Source organism: Marmota monax, unplaced genomic scaffold, assembly GCF_021218885.2.
Source record: "Marmota monax isolate L192 unplaced genomic scaffold, Marmota_monax_Labrador192_F-V1.1 WCK01_AAM20220418_F8-fsc00043, whole genome shotgun sequence".
NCBI classification, from domain to species: Eukaryota; Metazoa; Chordata; class Mammalia; order Rodentia; family Sciuridae; genus Marmota; species Marmota monax.
In genome coordinates, this window is record NW_026691982.1 from 10,171,224 (window position 1) to 10,190,905 (window position 19,682).

General features: G+C 35.7%; 1 protein-coding gene across 4 annotated transcripts in view; it reads right to left on the minus strand.

The window, feature by feature from the left end:
- Xpo4 (exportin 4) overlaps positions 1–19,682 on the minus strand; it is a 120,455-nt gene continuing 100,773 nt past the window's right edge. For 3 of the 4 annotated variants that reach the window (XM_046447724.2, XM_046447733.2, XM_046447741.2), the window contains 10 exons: positions 18,162–18,321; positions 17,375–17,544; positions 16,344–16,518; positions 14,265–14,558; positions 13,720–13,900; positions 9,031–9,149; positions 7,917–8,047; positions 7,218–7,335; positions 6,860–6,952; positions 1–5,042 (listed from right to left, as the gene is read on the minus strand). In XM_046447724.2, coding sequence (XP_046303680.1) covers positions 4,845–5,042; positions 6,860–6,952; positions 7,218–7,335; positions 7,917–8,047; positions 9,031–9,149; positions 13,720–13,900; positions 14,265–14,558; positions 16,344–16,518; positions 17,375–17,544; positions 18,162–18,321 — 1,639 coding nt within the window. In that variant the 3' untranslated portion in view covers positions 1–4,844. The remainder of the gene's footprint in view (positions 5,043–6,859; positions 6,953–7,217; positions 7,336–7,916; positions 8,048–9,030; positions 9,150–13,719; positions 13,901–14,264; positions 14,559–16,343; positions 16,519–17,374; positions 17,545–18,161; positions 18,322–19,682) is intronic. The other variant, XM_058580647.1, reaches the window with a different exon arrangement.

A 19,682-nucleotide genomic window follows, 5' to 3' on the forward strand; every position in this document is an offset into this window, starting at 1 on the left:
TGTAATAAAAATATTTAGTGAAATGACATTTTAACTCCCATTTATGGATTTTAAAAATACAAATAAAATTTATCAATTTGATATTCAGCTTTTAACAGGCTCAATACATAGCCTTGATTTATTTTCTAAAATCATACTGCAGCATTTTTGAAAAACTAAATGCAACTTTATACCTTCATTGTTATAAGAGAGGTAAATATTTGAATAGTACACTCATCCCTGGGTCTCTTAAAAAAATTGAAAAGTCAGCATAAGTTTAAAATTTTAATATTTATAAATTTAAAAAATTTTACACGTGCTGAATGGTAGCAGTGCTAACATTTTGTGACCATTAACCACAAACTCACTGCATAGAGCTTCTTTCTTTGTACACAGAATCAAATCACAATACCAATATTTGCAATTTGTCATAATTTTGCGGTAAAAGACATCACACCAGAAGCCTGGGCTCAGAGCACACTTGAGGTCAGATCCCCAGGAGGAACATAGTGCAGATGTGGTATTTAACTTCAGGCTAGGGAAATTTGCTGTTAGTATATATCTGACAACTCCTAATAGCTAAGAGACCTAAAAATACAGTCTGAAAAAGAGAAAATCAGACCTCTCCTCTGCTGAGGACCAGGAACAGGTGAAGGAAGAGCAAACCACAGTGGGTGAGGAGGGTGGATAGATGGTTCATGGAGTGAGTCTCACAGGTGATAGATTATGTGTAAGCCACACCTCTCAGTTCATGGTAGGGAATAACCACCACAGCTAGCTTAGAATATTCTATCTTACAAAGACTTCCACACAGAGAGTTACAGGCTAGAAACAGAATTCTTCATTCATCTTCTTTAAAAATAAAACAGAATGGATGCCCACTATTAAGCTTCTATCTTTACCTGAACCAAATTATTCTTTGGCTACATATGTCATGGGTTCTCATTATTTGCCCAGTGGCATTTCTTACATCTAAATTAAAAAGCTTAAAGTTCAACTTGAACCATGGCACTTCAAATCAATTTGGGCTCAGCAAGATGCCTACCTTGGACATATTTTAATGTCAGATAATCAATTTTTAAAGAATTCTTAAATGCAGTGTTTTCAGAACATAGTTACCAACTCAGAGAAATACCCACTTACATTTAAAAATAATTTAAAAGATTGTTATATTCTCAAATCATTTGTTTTATGGAAAAAATTACAGGAAATTATGTTAAAACTTCATATCTGAATTAGTTCCTTATTTTCTGGTTTGAAAAACAAAAACAAACAAAACCCCTAAGAAATACTGAGGTTCCTTCTGACTTAAAAGGTTAATATTTTATTCAGGAACCAATAATGACAATTACCTGTCAGAGACAGCTAACTTAGCAAGGTCCAACAACCACCACCTCTAACAACAGAGATGGCAAATAGAATACAAGTAATAAAAATCGTATTTTAAGGGTTATACCAACACTGTCTACCAAGAGATTCAAACTTGGAATCCTTGAAACTGACAGCTAGTTTCCCTTCAATACTTGAGGGGGTTCATAGAAATTTTAACAGAAACAGAAACATGGTAATGTTAGGACTTTAGAGACTTGACATTTTTGGTAAGGGAGAAAGTTCAATCAAGACAGGGCAGTATTAGTAATGCTGACTGGTGGGGGGATTATATAGAAGCTTGTTTTTGAAATGAAAATTGTGAAGGAAAAAAATAGTAGTAATCATCTCTTCTGAACAGGGCAATGTAATTTAAGTAGATACACAGTTTACCATAAAAATAAGTCTGAATTCTTAAAATTAGTTTGAAAAAACCTGCAAAGTTTTGTTTACATAAAATGTTACACTTTATACCAGATGAAAACTCAATGCAGTGATGTTAACATGCCACTGTCTTCCAACAAAGTAAAAGACTGCCAGGCAGAAAAGACCCAAGTAACTGTGCTGGAAAGAATACTGTCAAGCAGTTTGGCTATCAGCAGCCACCCATCCAGCACAAGGATCATAAAATCACACCACCCTTTTTAACAGAACTACAAGAACAGAGTTACAGGTGCCGTTACATTAATACAAAGTGTGAGCATACAAAGTCCTTAGTAATTGTGCCTTAGGACTCCTTAGTGATTGTGCCTTGGGAAACAAATAAGGAACAAAAATGAATCACAAATCAAACAAAGGGTACAAGGAAAACTTAAGTTTAGAGGATACTATGTGAACAACAGAAATTTAATAAAACAATCTAAAAATTGAACACTTAACAGTGCCCCTTTAACATATATAAAGAACAAAAATAATGTTTTTGTTTAAAAAAAAAAAAAAAAACTTTAACAAATTAACAGGCAGTTGTAATTGGAAAAACCAATTTACTAAATTCAGCCAGTGTTCAATACCCACTGGGCCAAGAGCATTAAGCAAAGTAAAACAAAATCTGAAGAGCTAATAAACATAGCTTAAGACAAAACTGAGAAAATGAAAAAGATCCAGACTAAACAAATATCCAATTAGGCAAACGTTTACACAAACACCCTGAAGAGTCTAGCTGGTACAATTCAGTGGTATCCTTACTACCTAAAATGTGGTGTCAACCCCCATCCCCTTTGCCACTAATTGACATTCTGATGATCTCTTAAACATTATTTGGTCCAATCTGAAGTAAATGTTGTTTTAATTAAAAATAGTCTACAAAAATTGGAGTATTAGAATCTGGGAAAATTTAGCAAATATTTCTATCTGGATAGGAGTTATTTAAATACAGATGCCTTTTTACTTACTAAGGCATTCCTTTCCTACCCATCTTTACTTTTAATAAAAACCTGATTATAGTTTTGTCCTGGCCAGTCAGTTATGGGTCTCAGTGCCCTTGTGTGTCTCAGGGACCATATTTATCACACATATACACTACTCACAAGTGCTGAGGAAGCTTGAGGGAGTGAAGAAACACAAAACAAAAACAATGCAAAGCAAAGTGATCACTACTGCACATCACTTCAAGGGGGAAAAAAAAACAACCTAAAAACAAACACATCATTCAAAGTATTTTTTGAAATATAAAAAATGTGTCTTTCATCAAGAGTAATACTAGTTTTCTTCCTCACAATCTTGCAAGATGTTTTTGTTCCACTTATATTGTTAGTGGTGATCAAATTAAGAGAAATGATCCTCAAAAAGTTATGGCTATGGACCTCATATTCACTCATATCTAACATCACATGCACAGGTGGGATGAATTTAGATGCTTCCAGTATTGTCTGCTCTGTCTTTAGCACAGTTACACAAAGTTTTGCAGAGCATCACATGTGAAGATGTATATGCTATGTGCAATTCAAATATAATAGCTGTACTTGCAGGGTGGGTTAGCAGACAATTATTAAGGATATGTGGAAGGAGAAAGTCTACCCCTCTGTAGCAGAGATTCAAATGCACCTATTCCAGAATCCTCTATTTGTCATTGTGTTGTGAGATTCTGGTTTGTAAAGCGTGAAGTTTCATATGCCTACAGTTTATAAATTAGCTTTCATTTCCATAATTTAAGCTGGTACACATTATTAAAGGAAGCATGACAGCAGTATAAAAATCCTGATTAGAAAGATCCAACTAGAGGATCTAGAGTAGACTTTTTAATTTCTGAAATTAAATTTGCGTGACTTCTGTGACACAAGAATAACACCCACTTCATAATTATTGCCCCTAATGCCCCAACGTGCAATAGTCAGTAATTCTATTGTGTGAATCAGTAATTCACATCCTTTAAAAATAGTTATTGCTTAAGCAAGCTATTCAGAGTAGATATGGGCTGTGTGGCTGGATAGAAACACACTTGGAAAGTTAAATACATGGGGATAAGCCTTTTGTTTTACTCATAAACCCACATAAATTCACAATCAAATGGGGCAACAGGTTCATAGCAGCTAATACCCTAAACCAACTCTGGAGCATCAAGACTTGATTTCTTACTTAAATCTGCCTCCCCCCCACCCCCTTAAAATTAAGGCAATGAAATGGCTACAGTTCCTAGAAGTTCTTTTTATGGAACAAAAATATACACATATTTTCCTCAAGTTCAGGCATCAGAGTATGATTAGAGACCTGTATTAATTACACAAAACCTGTAACATGGGTTGATGAGAGAGAAAGAAGAGAGTGAGAGACAAAGAAGAGAATAAAGAGTGTGAGAGAATGAGAAAGAACATCAACTAAAAAGAATCCAACAAACATTTGGTGATTTTTTTTTTCCTGCTCAATCACAAACCTAATTATCAAAGGGAAGAAACATTGAAAAAACACAAAACCTCTTAAAGAGTTTTCAATGTCTCTTGCATTGATTCAAAACTTTTGGGGTGATGGAGAGGAGGAGCTTACTAAATTGCAGACCCCAAGGTCCAACCACCAGATTCTGACTAAAGGTTTATGGTTGGGCCCAAGACTCTTCCTTTTCACCAGATCCTCAGAAGGTGCAGGTGGTCTATGGACAACATTTTGAGAAACATTGCCTAGAACACATCCACCTAATATTTAATTACAAAAACTCTAAACTTTGGCTAGCCACTTATGCTTTGATAAAAGGGGAAAAGGCACTGGATATGTATTTCTTGGTGCCCATATCTGTTTGCACATATATGGAATTGCATTTTGAAAAATTGAAGTCACCATTTAAAATCTAGAAGACATGTATGTGACAGCTTGTGGCTAACACCTAACAGCAGAAGCTGATTCAAAGTTGACCTCTCCTGTTTCACTGCATTCCATATTGAAGTTTCAGGCTCTCCAAAATCCAAAATGGCCAAAAGAACTGAGGAACAGGACAAGACTCATGTCAACTTTCAGCAATTCAGTGCACTTTGCAGAAAGGATCTATATTAAGCATAGAGTTTTGTTGTTTATTTTACACAAAGGAGACCACCAACATTTGCCATAAATTCTTCTAAACTCTTTAGGAAGGACATCTTCTGCTTCCGATCCAACGTAGGAGGAGTGCTGCTTGCAGTGAGCTTGTTGAAGGCATCTGCTAATCTCTGGTAAATAACTGGGTCTTGTTGACTTGACAGTAATGTCTCAACCAGTTCAGAATATTCAGCCTGTGGAAAAGACAAGATGCCCATAAGAATGTATCTTCCTAAGAGTATCACAAACATGACTGTGTCAGTTACTGGATGGGTTCTAAGAGGTAAAAGCTGACAACTCAATGCAATCTAGTTCCAGATCCATGTAATTACCAACTTTGTATTATTGCCTCTTCTGTGTTTTCAAAGCACATTATTCATATTTACTTTTATTTTATACAAAACCTAAACTGTAATATGGCTATGAATAGTTCCCCAAAGTTGTATAGAGACAACTTGTCAATCCAGTTCTGAGGATAGTAGACACATACAGTGCTACATCAGGTGTCTGGGAGCACAAGCATGGTGGAGAAGTGTTTCAGAGCTTTCTCAAAGGTGAAGGCAGAGCACTTTGAAAGCTACACATCAGCACTGTACCTAACAGCTCTTCAAGAAAAGGCAGGAAAAGGACTTTCATGAGTACAGGAATATGGAGTGGTGTTTTCTATTTTTAATATCCTGTCTTATACAGGGGATGGGAATGGGTATGGGTTTAAGGGAAATGTTCCCGGGACAGACATAAACTCTAAGAAAGGTGGTCTGCTAATTTTTTTCATTAGCTTCTTGGGATATCATAACAGACCAAAACAGTGAAACCAAATGTTAACTGCATGTGAAAGAGGAATAGAGTGCAGCATCCCAGCCCTCCCCCTAAAACACAGAGACAGGATGGCTGTCCTAAGAGCCTTCTCCAAGAGATAGGCCTGCTCAGAGGGGATCAAGTATAATTGTCAAATCATTTCCCTACTTGTAAGAATGATTTGACATTATATATATATGGAGCCAGGCCAGCAGGGGATTCTACTAGCTATTCCTAACTCCCTGTTCTCTTTTCAAAACAGTATAAACATGTTAAAAACAAAAATCAAAAAGGACACTAAAGCAACCAGAGAGAAATGGCTTATACATGTGGGGACAGAAGGCCTATCTTTCTAGTAAGCATCAAGGAAGTCAAATTTCAGAGAAAGGCCACACAACTGAGTGCATATTATCAGCAGCAAGTAGCCACTAGAGCAGAGTGCAAGAAATAAGGTCCTAGAGCAACTTCATCTTTGGGTGTAGGTGGCACAGGAAGTCTAAAGGAAGAGGTTTTAAGTATATGAACCTCCCCTAAATTCTACCTTTTCTACAAAGCATAATAAAATGCAAAGTTTCTCTAGCCAATCATTTGGCCATGCTGGGAGGTGTACTTGTATATGAGAGGGGAGTAAATTGATGAAGTGCACAATCCAACAGGGTTCTTATATACTGAGGGACACCTACTATATCAGAATAAGGAACAGAGACAGGTAAGCAAGCCTAACTTCTTTTGTTACATTAATCTCAGATCAGTGATGCTTCAGACCTTAAGCATTCAACAAAATAATCTGCTCTTTTCTACAACATAAAACAAGAATAATATGCCGTTCTTTATACTTTATGAAGGCAAACTTCTCCTGGTCCCTAATTTTATTCATCTTGTCTCTCATAAAATTTTAGTTCCTCAAAGTATTCATTATTCATTCATGTTTATGTTCCTGGCTCCCTGTATAGTTGTTTAAGGACAAGCTTTGGAGTGTTAACTGTTATAAAGGATGACTCACAACAGTGGAGAAAAATGCTTCTGAGCTGACAAACAGTTTGCCAGATAAACACAAAACAAAAAGCTTAAAAGTTATTAAGGAAGATAAGAAATACTGCCTCACTGAAATATAACTGCAAGTCTGAGTCACTGATCCTGTAAGTATTGAGGTGTTGATAACCCACCATCTTTCTAACAAGAAGAATCCCCTGAAGAGAGGCATGTCCAGTACCTGATGTAAACACACCAAAGTGTAGAAAGCTTCACCAGCTGCAGTGGTCATCTCTGTGTTGTGCTTTTGCAAAACCAGCATGTCAAAAACCAGCTGAAATTACATAATAGGACTTCTAAATGTTTTTTAAAAAAACATTGTAAATACTTGTCGTGATAGCTGAATTATCAAATTCCCCATTATATTTACCATTTCAATTTTTAAGAATACAAAATGAAAGTGGATGAAAACAATATGTCCCTGAAGAACTGATCTCAAAAAAACCCCACCATGAAAAGAAAGTATTTCCTCTTCTCTGAAAAATTATGTACACTGACTATACTTATCAAAGTGGATGACTTTTCATGAAACATCTTACCTTAAGAAAGTGCCGAGTTGCTAGAAAAAGTGGTGAATCTGTTTCTTGTGCTTTTGCGCACTGTTCAGCTAATGGTGTCAGGGCCTCCAGGCAGAGCTGGCAAACCTCTGAACTCATTCTGATCATGAAGGTCAAAGAAAAAACTAGATTGAAATAACTCAGTTACAAAAGATTTAAAAAAAAAAAAAAAAAAAAAAAAGCCAGTATCAAATACATGACTATTTCTAGAAATGAATACAGATGTTTGTGCAGATCAGTATGCAATATATCTTAATTGAGTTATAAAGGAAAGACAATTTCCAGTATTTTTAGATGACCCATAAGAGTTTAATCTGGAGGTGGTGATGTTTAGTTCATTTCTGCTTAAGACACATACAAGTGTTAAGAAGTCATATTATTCTGTATCATCAGGGGGCTAAGACTAAAACTCCAGCAATAACACATGACATTGCTAATGGGTTCTTAATGAAGGAGTAACAATGGGATGAAGGGCCAATTGCCTTAGGATTCTATGTAAAGAGAACAGGATTAGGCAAATTAACAAAAGAAACACAAAATTAGAGCAGTTATAGAGATGACAGCTTTTTTTGAGATAAAACTAAACCACAAAATAAAAATAGAAAACAAATTTAAAGAACTTTTCTTTAAGTAACTACCATCTTTCCCCCAAGTGAGAATAATGTTCATTTTAAAGGATACGATGTCATTCCTAGTTCTAGGGAGTACATCAGACTTTTAAAAAGATCCTCAGGAAGCTGTGGTATTTTTTCAGGAAAAATCTCACAAATAAATGTGATTAATTTGTAGTATTGATTACAAAGTGTTGGAAACTGAAAAAAGAAATTAGATATGTAGATGCTCAATAGTATCTAATTTTTATTTTCATTAATGTAGTAAAATAACTGACAAACTTTTACTGCACAATGACTTCTTTAAAACGTACAAAATACAGAAAACAGGAAAACCTAAATAAATGTAAAAATATACGTTATAATAAAGGCAATATTTTACTAATTACTAAGCAAAAAAGTAATACATAGTAGAAATAATTATATTCTAGATTGTTAATAAAAGCTATAGTCAATTCCAGATAGTCTATGTTTACTTTGAACAACATCCTTATTCTTCTGGTTCCTTGCCTTCCAAACACACTTCAATCTCTATTCTCTTCCTTCCTACTATTACTCTCTCATCCCTTTAATCTCATGCGCATACATACCCCCTCTCCTTCCTTATCCTTGTCCTTGCCCTTATCCCCCCATGATAACTCAGGATAAAAGAGACTGACCCTTTCTTATGGTACTTAGGTAAGAAAAGGTCAGTCTTATCTACACAACACCTAGTACTGACTGGTGAAATCCAGGTCCAATGGAATCAAGAAGTGTAAAAATTTTATATTACATTAGTCTTGGTTTCTTACCATCCCATTTTTACATAGAATAGCTTGGAAAATGCCCTCCTTTTCTCAATCCTTCAGCCTGAGAATAATGTTCAAAAATACAAAGACAAATACTGAGGGAATCAAAACTGCAAACAGAAATGTTTTTTTCTAGGACATTTTTTTTCTGTAGCACTCCCTGACAAAATGTGTCACTAATGGACCAGGGCATACACACTCTAGAGCCTGTGTTACTAAGAAGTAAGCATAAGTCACTCTAACAGAAATGCAATCATTTTATTTTCATGTACACTTAATTAAGTCACAGGTATATTAATGTCTAAAGTATTTTTTTTTTATTGGTTGTTCAAAACATTACAAAGCTCTTGACATCAATGTATAGTATTAAAGTTCACATTTTGTTGCTTTAATTACCTTCAAAAGATCCTGTGACATCAAGGGCAGAATTAGGTTGACCCCATATAAAACAACATCAGCTGCTGATACAGATCTGTTTGCTGCTTGACCCGGCTCATGTCCTCTAAACACTTCATCTATTAAAATAGAAAAAATGCAGTCTTACAGATATAAGATCATTAAATCTCCGAAGTTCATATTCTCTTTATGAAAATAAAAATAAATTCAGGCCCTTTAGTCTAAATACATTCATGAGTTATAATAAAAGTAAACCTAACGCTTACTTAATAAGCATTACTTACCTAATGCTTACTTAATCTAATAAGAATATAAACAAATTCATACAGACACTTGTCCACAGAAATGCTTAATACATTAATATTTATAAGAGCATAAATGTAAATATTCCAGATGTCCAATATTAAGGAACTAGGTTAGATTCTAAAATGTGGAATATCACACTGCTATTAAGATGTCATGACAATTTTAATGAGAAGGGGCTGGGGGCAAACACTCAGTAATAGAATGTTTGCCTAATATGTGTGAGGCCCTGGGTTCAATCCCCGGTATCAGGAAATTTTTTTTTTTTTCTTTTAATGACCAGGAAAAGGTTAACACTCATCAAAAAAGTAAAGCCAGGTACAAAGGCACACACCTGTAATTCCAGCTACTCAGGAGGCTGAGGTGAGAGGAGTGCTAGTTCAAGACCAGCCTAGGCAACTTATTGAGAACTTTTCTCAAAATAAAAAGGTCTAGGGCAGAGCACCCTTGGATTAAATCCCCAGTACAGAAGGTGGGGAGGAAGGCAGAAGTTAAAATTATATTTACAGCATGACTGCCAATGAAATTCTACAAAAAAAAAAAAGGAAGAAGAAGAAGAAATTCCCCAAAATGCAACATACAGTTAATTTATTCTGGATACTATTAAAAAATATGGATGATTTTCCTTTCTCTTTACTTTAAAGGTAAAATGATAAGATTCTTTTTCAAGTAAAAACAACTTTTTTCAGTCTAATTCTGAACTTTCTCTAAGAATCTCAATTCTGCTTGAAAAATCCCATTTTCCAAAGCACATTTTTGGAAAAGTTCAGCAAATGTTTTCTGAACATCAGATTGGTCTATTCCATCCAAGGAGATTTGGCTTGCCCATCAGTTCCACGTCTCTCTGAGCTGCAAAGGCTGACCTGAATGAGCTGAATAGGACTCTCAAGTGCTCTGGTAAGGAGACAGGAATGCAACTCAAGCATCCAATTAATGAATAATGTCAGACACCCACTTCCAGTTTTCCTTTAAATATCTCACTTCAGCATGTTTGGTTCCCTTTTTTTCTGATACTGGGGATTGAACTCTGGGACACTTAACCACTGAGCTGCATTCCCAGCCCTTTTTATTTTTCATTTTGAACAAGGTCCTAAGTTGCTTGGGGCCCTGCAAGTTGCTGGGATTATAGGCATGTATCACCATGCCCGGCTTACATGTTAATTTTTTAAATATCTAAAATTTTATATTTTGTTTTAGCTATCTATAATCTTCATTTTAAAAATAATAAAATATTATCTTCCTTTGTATCATCTATTTTACCAGGTAATGCTGTTTCTTTAAAATTTTCTGTTTTAACAGTCTTATTTTGGTTTCTTTTAAATTTCAACCCATACATCCTTATTTAATTCTTTTCACCCCATTTTTATATTTTACCCTTATTTTGTTCTTTCTACCCTGGGCACTCTGGTGTCGATTTCTTTATCTTTTATTTTGACTTTAATCTTTTTCTAAATTTTTTTTTTTTTTTTAGTGGTAGATGGATACAATATCTTTATTTATTTATTTTTATCTGGTGCTAAGGATCGAACCCAGTGCCTCACACATGTGAGGCAAACACTATACCACTGAACTACAGCCTAGCCCTTAATTTTAATCTTTTAACTGCTTTTATTTGGTAAATCTCTTTCTCAACTGCTTAACTTTCTTGTTTGCTCTACAACCTTTTCTCAGCATGGTGACATGAGGAAGTGCAGCTACACTGTAGTCTGAATGATAGAGAGGGTCTTTGCCCTCCAAATGCCTTTAGTAGTTCTACTATTTCTTTCAATAGAAACTTTGCAAAATATACCACGTATTAGTCCTGGAAGATTCCCAGGTCAAAAATCTTTCCAAAAATGCCAATGGCTTTCCCTTCATTGGAGGTATAAGCCCTACAGGATTCAGGAAAGTTAGTACAGAAAGTGTGCTACTCAAGAGAAGATCTCAGAAGGTGCACTTGGGGAAGGATTCTTCATCCACACTCCAGTGAGGAAACAGTGTCGGTTTCCCAGAGAGGCAAGAAGAAGAGGAGACCCAGGGCCGAAGTTGTGGCTCACTGGTAGAGCACTGGGTTCAATCCCCAGCACCACATTTTTTTTTTTTTAAAGGAATAGATCCTACAAACTGGCCAGAGCCCTATCATTCCTAACATCTTGAAATGTTTATTTCTATTATAATTCCTCACTGGCCAGTGCTGGGGATCTAATATATTATATAAGCAGGTATGAACATGATGGAATTATTATTCTGGGAAAGAACATAATATTACCTTCCAGATAAGGCAGCACATCTAAAATGTCTACGGAACTTTCTTAAAATGTAGACTTCTCAAGTTAATAGGATGGACCTGATAGTTTCAGTCAGAACTGGGAACCTAGAAACTGATAATCATTCTAGAAATGAGAAATCTGAAATAATGAGCTGATTTATGAAATATAGGGGTACCTGTGACAGTAAATCATCTAACTGCACAAATGGTTTAATACTGGGTCACAGCTCCTTCTCAGCACAGTTCTTAACTCAGTACAGTACTTAAGCCTCCAAGAGGCAACAAACGCCCTGTAGGATGGTATAATGCACACTATTTGAGGGAGAGGCACTTTTGACCTGAAAAAGGTTTAACACCCTGAGACTGTGAAGCACAAACCAAAGGACTTAGAAAACATGGGAACGGCTGTTGCATGAGGTCCTGGGACAAAATGAAAAGAATTTGCTAAGGCAAAGTTTGGACAGTGCTTTTCAAACCATTTCACCATATTACCCATGGTTAACTTGAATAAACCTCCTAGACAGTGAACTTTGACAGTGTCTAGTACAGGACACATACTGGGAAAACCATGGTTCATTGAAGAAGGAGAATGACCAGAAAAGGAAACAGAGTAAGAACAACCTCAAAGATTGAGTGCAATGACTTAATTGGGGTGTTATAGCACTAATTTAAGAGACTCTTGAAAGGGAGAAGCCAAAAAGTCTACTATCACAAATGTCTGTATAACATAAACAACATAATGCTAGATATGGTTTGTTTCTCTTATAAAATAAGTTCTAGTTACCTTAAAGATAAGCTTGACAGTGGGGTTAAGCAGCTGGGTGGGGGTAGATTTTACCAGTCAATAAAGAAAACAAGCAGGCTAACTGACTGTCCTCTTGTCATGTTATTAATGAGCTATTAAATTTAAGTGGCCTGTCAATTCTAGAACTCAGGGTTTTGCACTCCACTAGGGTTTCCCAAACTACACTCTACAAAGTGCTAGGTTTGTTGGGATGCCCACTTCAGAGGATACAGAGAAGTCAATAAAACATAACTCTGAAGAAACTGGAGTCTATGGTCACCTGCTGGGTTTTAAAATTGAATCCCAAATTACTACCTAAATACCTATGAGTAAGTGACTTAACCTCTCTATGCTTCTATTGCCTCCTCTTTAAAGTGAGAATAACAAAAAATGTTGTCTACTTCATCCTATGTGAGAAGAACAGGGCCTGATATTCAGTAAAAACTCAAAAAAAAAAAAAAAAGGCATATATACACAATGGAATATTACTCAGCACTAAAAAATAATAAGATCATGACATTTGCAGGGAAATGGATGGCATTAGAGCAGATTATGCTAAGTGAAGTTAGCCAATCGCTAAAAAACAAATGCCGAATGTCTTCTCTAAGGGGGGTGACTCAAATGGGGAAGAGAGGAAGAGCATGGGAAGATTACCTCTACATAGGGAAGAGGGGTGGGAGGGAAAAGGAGGGAGAAAGGGAATTGCATGGATGGTGGAAGGAGACCCTCATTGTCATACAAAATACATGTATGAAGATGTGAGACAAAAAAAAAAAGAATAGCGTTACCCTACATTAGGTAGAGAAAAGTGATGGGAAGGGTGGGGAGGGCTGGGGAGATAGGAAGGATAGTAGAATGAAACAGACATTATTATTACTATGTATATATATGTGAATGCATGACCAATGTGATTCTGCAACCTGTATAATCAGAAAAATGATATTATACCCCATCTGATTCAAATGTATGATATGTCAAGGTCAGTGTACTGTCATGTGTAACTAAGTAAAACAAAGAAAGAAAGAAAGAAAGAAAGAAACCCTTTTTTGGAGATGGTGTTTGGAAACTATGTTGCCCAGACTGGCCCAAAACTTCTGGGCTCAAGTAATACTCCTGCCTCAGCCTTCTGAGTAGCTGGGACTACAGGAAAGCACCACTAGCCCAGCTGAAGACATTATTTTTATAAGAGGAAAGGCAGCAGGAAGGCTTGGTCTTTACCCTCACTTCAACAAAAGATATCTACTTTAATTTGTTTTGTAAACTGAACTTCAAGGGTTTTCACTTCAAACAATTTTTTGCTTTAATAAAAACAATAATCACAATCAAGTTTAAAAACCATCACACTATACTTTACCTGTGTCACTGAAATCTATGAATTCTTTTGACAGAAGGTTAGTAAGAAGTTCCATAATGAGAAGCAGGTCTTGGTACTGTTCTTCTTCAGCAGTAACATCTATTCTTTGCCTCCCTAAATTATTCTTAGAATATACTTGCAACAAAGTAAGGCAGGCTTCATATAAGTTCATAGCTTTGGACTGTAAGAAAACAAGCACAAATTATTCTATTTGGTAGAATCTAGCTGGGAAATAAGTAGAGAAGTTTAAATTTACTCTGAATTCAAATAGTAGCTATGATACTTGTTTAAATGTTGAAACATTAACAGTAACAAAAAAACATATATTAAGAATACAATGATATTTAAAATTTAGCCTTTTTCTAAAAAATTTTAGGGCAAGTTATATTATTAGACATGACTTCTCTGAATCATGAATTCTTTTTAAAAGTTTTCCTGAAGGATTTTTTGGAAAAATAAATTTATTTTAGAAAACATGCATCAATACATTATTGGAGCTTTGAAGAGTTTTAATCCTGAAGGGATAAAAACTAGAAAGTGCTCACCTCTCCAAGATAGCATATCTGTTTATGTGCAACTTCAACAAAAACTTCTATAATGAGATTGACAGTCTCTGGGGTATTTTTGTAAACTTCCATCAACCCAATGCAATTGGTAAGGAAGTCCATTAAAAAATTAAAAAGAATGGCTACATTGTCAATCTGGGTAGCCTCAGCAATGCCACAAAGGGCCTCCAGTGTAGCAGTGATTTCCTGCTTGATTTCCTCTTGCTGACACATCTGCTGAAAGTTTTCTTGGTTTATCACTCTTAAGAATCGCTGCTGAAGTGGCTGAAGAACCTATAAAAGTACAGCATAAACTTTCTAAACACGCTTTATTTAGTTCCTCAACTTGGATCAATATTTAGTTTCCAAATGATTTCTAATTATTGGAGGCAGCTCAAGCACAGAAAGTAAGGAATATATATACACACTACATTCTGGCATACACAAAGAAATGACACCCAAGTCATGAAATATCAGTTTTTCAGTACCATTCACAGAACTGTGCAATTTCATTCCATCTCTTTTCAAAGGATTAGCAAAAACATTTTTAAAAAAGATAAAAAGTTAAGACTTTACGGGGGGGGGGGTCAGCAAAGTTTTTTATATAAAGGGTCAGAGTAAATATTTCAGATTGCACTGTGTGAAGTACAGAGCCATAGAGAAGATGTAAACAATTATTTCAATAAGACTTTGTTTATAAAAACAGGCCACATTTCACCTATGGGCTGCAGTTTGCAAACCTCTGTTCTAATGAGCACCCAACACAAAGCTCTTGCCTGCTCTTTCTTTCCCTACTCTTCTTAGCATAGAACACTAACTCCAGATCCTAAATCTTGTACTGTAAATATAAGTACTCACATTCATGGGAACAGTATCTTAATTCCATATGATACAATTATTTAAACTAGAAACATACAGTCTGTGACCTCTGACTTCCGAGGTCACACACAACTGTTGCTACTGTGCCCCTTCTCAGAAATTAAGAGCACTTTAGACACAAGGACTACAGGTCAATAATGTACATACACACCTAAGCCCTAATTCAAAACTTATTATATATAATATGTCCATGGTGGTTGTTATGAATTGAACTGTGTCCCTTAGAAATTCCTATGTGGAAATCCAATTCTCAAGCACCTCAAAATGTGAACTTATTTGAACAAAGAGTCATTGCAGATGTAATCAGTTAAGATGAGATCACACTGGAATAGAGTGGGCTCCTAATCCAATATAACTGGTGTTGCATCAAAGGGGAAATTTGGATGTGGATGCTCACTTAAGAAGAATACCATGTGAACACAAAGACAGATCAGGATGATGCATGTACCTATGAAGGAACGACAAAGATTGCCAGCAAACTACCAGAAAGTATAGATTCTTCCTTAGAGCCCTCAGAATGAACCAACCCTGCTGATACCTGATCTTGAACTTCCAGACTCCAGAATTATGAGACAATAAACATCTATTTTTTAAGCTACCAAGTTTACAGAAGCCCCAGAAAACAAAGTGGTTAATTTGTGTCTGTTTGCTCAAGACAAGAAAACATTTCACCAATTTTTAAAAAAATATTTATTCTTAAGTTTTAGGTGGACACAATATCTTTATTTCACATTTATGTGGTGCTGAGGATCAAATTCAGTGCCTCATGCATGCTAGGCGAGCGGCTCTACCACTGATTCACAAACCCAGCCCCCATTTCACCAATTTTTATGTCATAATTCAATCTTTCCCCCAATGCTGGGGATCTAACCCACAGCTTCATGCATGGTAGGGAAGTTCTCTGTTGTTGAGCCACACCCCCAATCTTAGATTTTAAGTTTAGACCCTGATTAGGCTTGGGAAAATATGCCTAAAATATAGAACATTTGATAATATTCAATGTTTCCACATAAGCAGGTATGGACAAATGATAAAATTGAGTTATTTGTCAAGTAATAAGCTTCAACACATTCACTAGAGGAAAAAACATCAAAAAAAGCTATGACTGAAATATTTGTATCCCCATAGACCATAGATACATAGATAAAGCAACTACAGAGTTACATGAGAGGGTGCAATTAAATTAGAGAGAACTATTACCTCTGTCCAATATTGTTGTTTGGTTTCTGTATCCATATGTGCAAAACCCCCTAAGACAAGAGCCTTCATCAGTGTCCTCTGCACAGGACTTGACAAGAAATTAAGAGGGGGACTGCGGCTTGCAAACTGCTTAGCTAGGTTCCACCAGTTTTCACACTGAATTACTAAGTTTGCCCTTTGGGTAGAAATAATAAAACATATATTACTTTCACATATATTAAGAAAATGAAAATTAAAGATAATTGGATTTTTTTTTTTTTTTTTGAGGTGGGGATCTCACTATATTGCTCAGGCTGGTCTTGAATTCATGAGCTCAAGTGATCCTTTTGCCTCAGCCTCCCGAGTAGGTTAGGCTATAGACATGCACAACTACAACCAGCTGGAATTAATTGATCTCAATCAATTTTATAATCCGAAAAATATGGATAATAATAGTTACAGCAACCTTCAATCTCACGCTGACTGATAACTGAGACTGATACTGATTAAGTGAGATACCACATATGAAACTCTTAGGACAATATTTAGCAAATTATAAGAATTTGATAAATAGTAGCAACGGCAAGAGTATTGCCAACAATAATAATACTCATGTACAGAAAGAAAAATTAAAGTATTTTCAGAATTGCTATAGAAAGCACTAGAGTTTAAGTATCAGGTGTTCTCATCTTTAAAGTTGGAAATAATGCTAACAGGATAACTGAAAAAAAAATGAAGTGAGAATATTCTACACTCAAGTGTTTTTTAAAAACTATAAATTACTAATAAGACTTATGTTACTCTTAAGGTTCTCCGATGCCAAATCTTTGAACAGTCAATGCAATCTTCAATTATAACACAAGAAAGCCCCATCTACATTTGTTGAGATAGCATGATAACAGCTTAAAAAAAAAAAAAAAAAACCTACCATAAAAAATGTAGCATCTATCTGGACTTAGACCTGCAAACTACTCCCACACATACACCCCCATGGCATGAGTGTCTGTGTGCGTGCATGCACTGCCCCCCAGGCTCTCCAACAATGGGTTTACCTTTCTCTTCTTTCCACCAAAGTGACAAGGAGCTGCACAGTATCATTTGCAAGGTCTTGCTCACTACTCCAGACTGAGAGGTTACTGATGACTTTTTGTAAGAGGTAGCCAATAATCCACTGAGAACCTTCCGTATCTGCTCCAAATGCTGTACTGAATGGCAGACTTATCTTAAGAGAGAAAACAAATGTTGTGAGATCAGAAATATCAATCATCTGAAAAAATAATCCACAGAAAAACTGAGTCTAAATCCAAAGTAGTGCTTATTCACATTAATTTTATAAATTATTAATTTCTTAAGTCCAAAAAGACATTCTCAATTCACTCTTTATTTTCCACACTATAATGAATATATTACTCAATTTCCAAATAGCAGTCTGTTATCTTTTTGTTGTGGTGGTTGTACCAGAGATTGAACCCAGGGATGTTTAACCTCTGAGCTACATCCTCAGCCTTTTTCATTTTTTTGAGACAGGGCATCGCTAAGTTGCTGAGGCTGGCCTTGAACTTGCAAACCTCCTGTCTCAGACTGCTAAGTCACTGAGGTAACAGGCATGTGCCACTGTGCCCAATTTTGTAATTGTATCTTAACACTGGTAAAATAAATAAACTAATAATGAATGTGCTCTAAGAAAAGCCACAAAATAGCAGTAGAATTCTCAGCTGTCTTCAGTACAGAAAAATGTTCCAATTCCATTTTGATGAGAAAAATCAATAAGAAAAATGTTCTCACTTTTATAACTATCATCATAAATCCAAAGGAAGTGTAGAAGTTTTACATTCTGACCTGATCATACAGTTTTTCATCCACAAGGAGATAAGTCTTGGCCCAGCGTTTTAGAAACCAAACAATATCTTTGCCCATTTGAGGGCTTAGTAGGTGAGTGAGATCTGCTCTTATTGCTCGAGATTCAACTTCTGAAACTCTTAGAACAGCAGACAATAGCCTGTAGGTATAAAACAGAAGTCATTTATTCTTTTATTGTTTCAGAGGTTGTCTAATTATATTTTTTTCTTAAAAGTCCATTTTTATTCTCAAGTCTCTGGGTTTAGGCCAGTAAATACTTGAAAATATCATCAACTGGATTGTAGACAAATGCTTTACAATATTTCTAATGAGAATGACAAAGTTGGAGACAAGATAAAGAAAAGGAAGAAAGTCAACACTAGAGACATTATTGCACGTGCAAATCTCAGCATTACTGTCTAAAGATGAAAAATGGAGAAATATATAAAATTAAATGTTCAGAGTGCATGCCAAATTCTTTCAGCATTCCATCACTATCTAAAACTCCTTCGGTAGGCACAGCATGTGATTTTATACCATAAAACACAAGATCTGTTATGGTATAAGATCTGGAACTGACTCCTCTAGAATGTCTGCAGTACCAAGCCTTATTTCCAAATCTGATAGACCTCAGTTTCCCATTAAACGTGATTCCTAATAGTATTTTAAAATAAGAATCTTGCTATAAAGATTACATAAGTGCATATATTTTCTTTGTCCCCGATACATAATTCATATGGCCAAGAGGTGTCAATAACATAGTATGATATTTAGGTAAGTAAAAATGTCTTTGTTCTGGGAGTGCAAGATGGGCACATGTCATATATATGTTTAACTTGACTTTAGCCAAAAGGCAAAGATACAATAAAATAACTTATTATAATACATTTAATAAATACTAAATAGCAATATTGTGAATCTAATCAGAGGTTTGGTCTTTGCTCCTTTCCTCACCACTCTCAAGACTGAAATCTTTGGAATGAAATCAGATGAACATGTTTCCAGCTTCAATGTCTCAGAAGTACTAGATGATGCTGACCACTCTGTCCTTTTGAGAAAACTCCTTCCATTGGCTTCCCCAGCACCACATTTTCCACATCCCCCTTATCCATCTGCTCACTCTTTCCTATTCTTTAATGGCAGCCTCCTCCTTTTAAGTCAGAAGGTTTGTAAGGTTCTATCTTAGAACCTTTTCTTTTCTCACTATCCATGAACTCCTTATACAACAGTGCTCAAACTCTCAAAATTTATTTTAGGGGGTAGGTAAACAAAATATTCCAATAACCTCATTATTTCATTTATGTTAATATACCAAAATTTCCCCATAAGATTAAATAATTTGCCAACACAGTGGCTGAGGAGAATCGCGAGTTCAAAGTCAGTCTCAGCAAAAACAAGGCACTAAGCACCTCAGTGAGACCCCAAATAAATACAAAATAGGACTGGGGATGTGGCTCAGAGGTTGAGTTCCCCTGAGTTCAATCCTCATTATCTCCCCGTGTCCCACCCCCAACAACAACA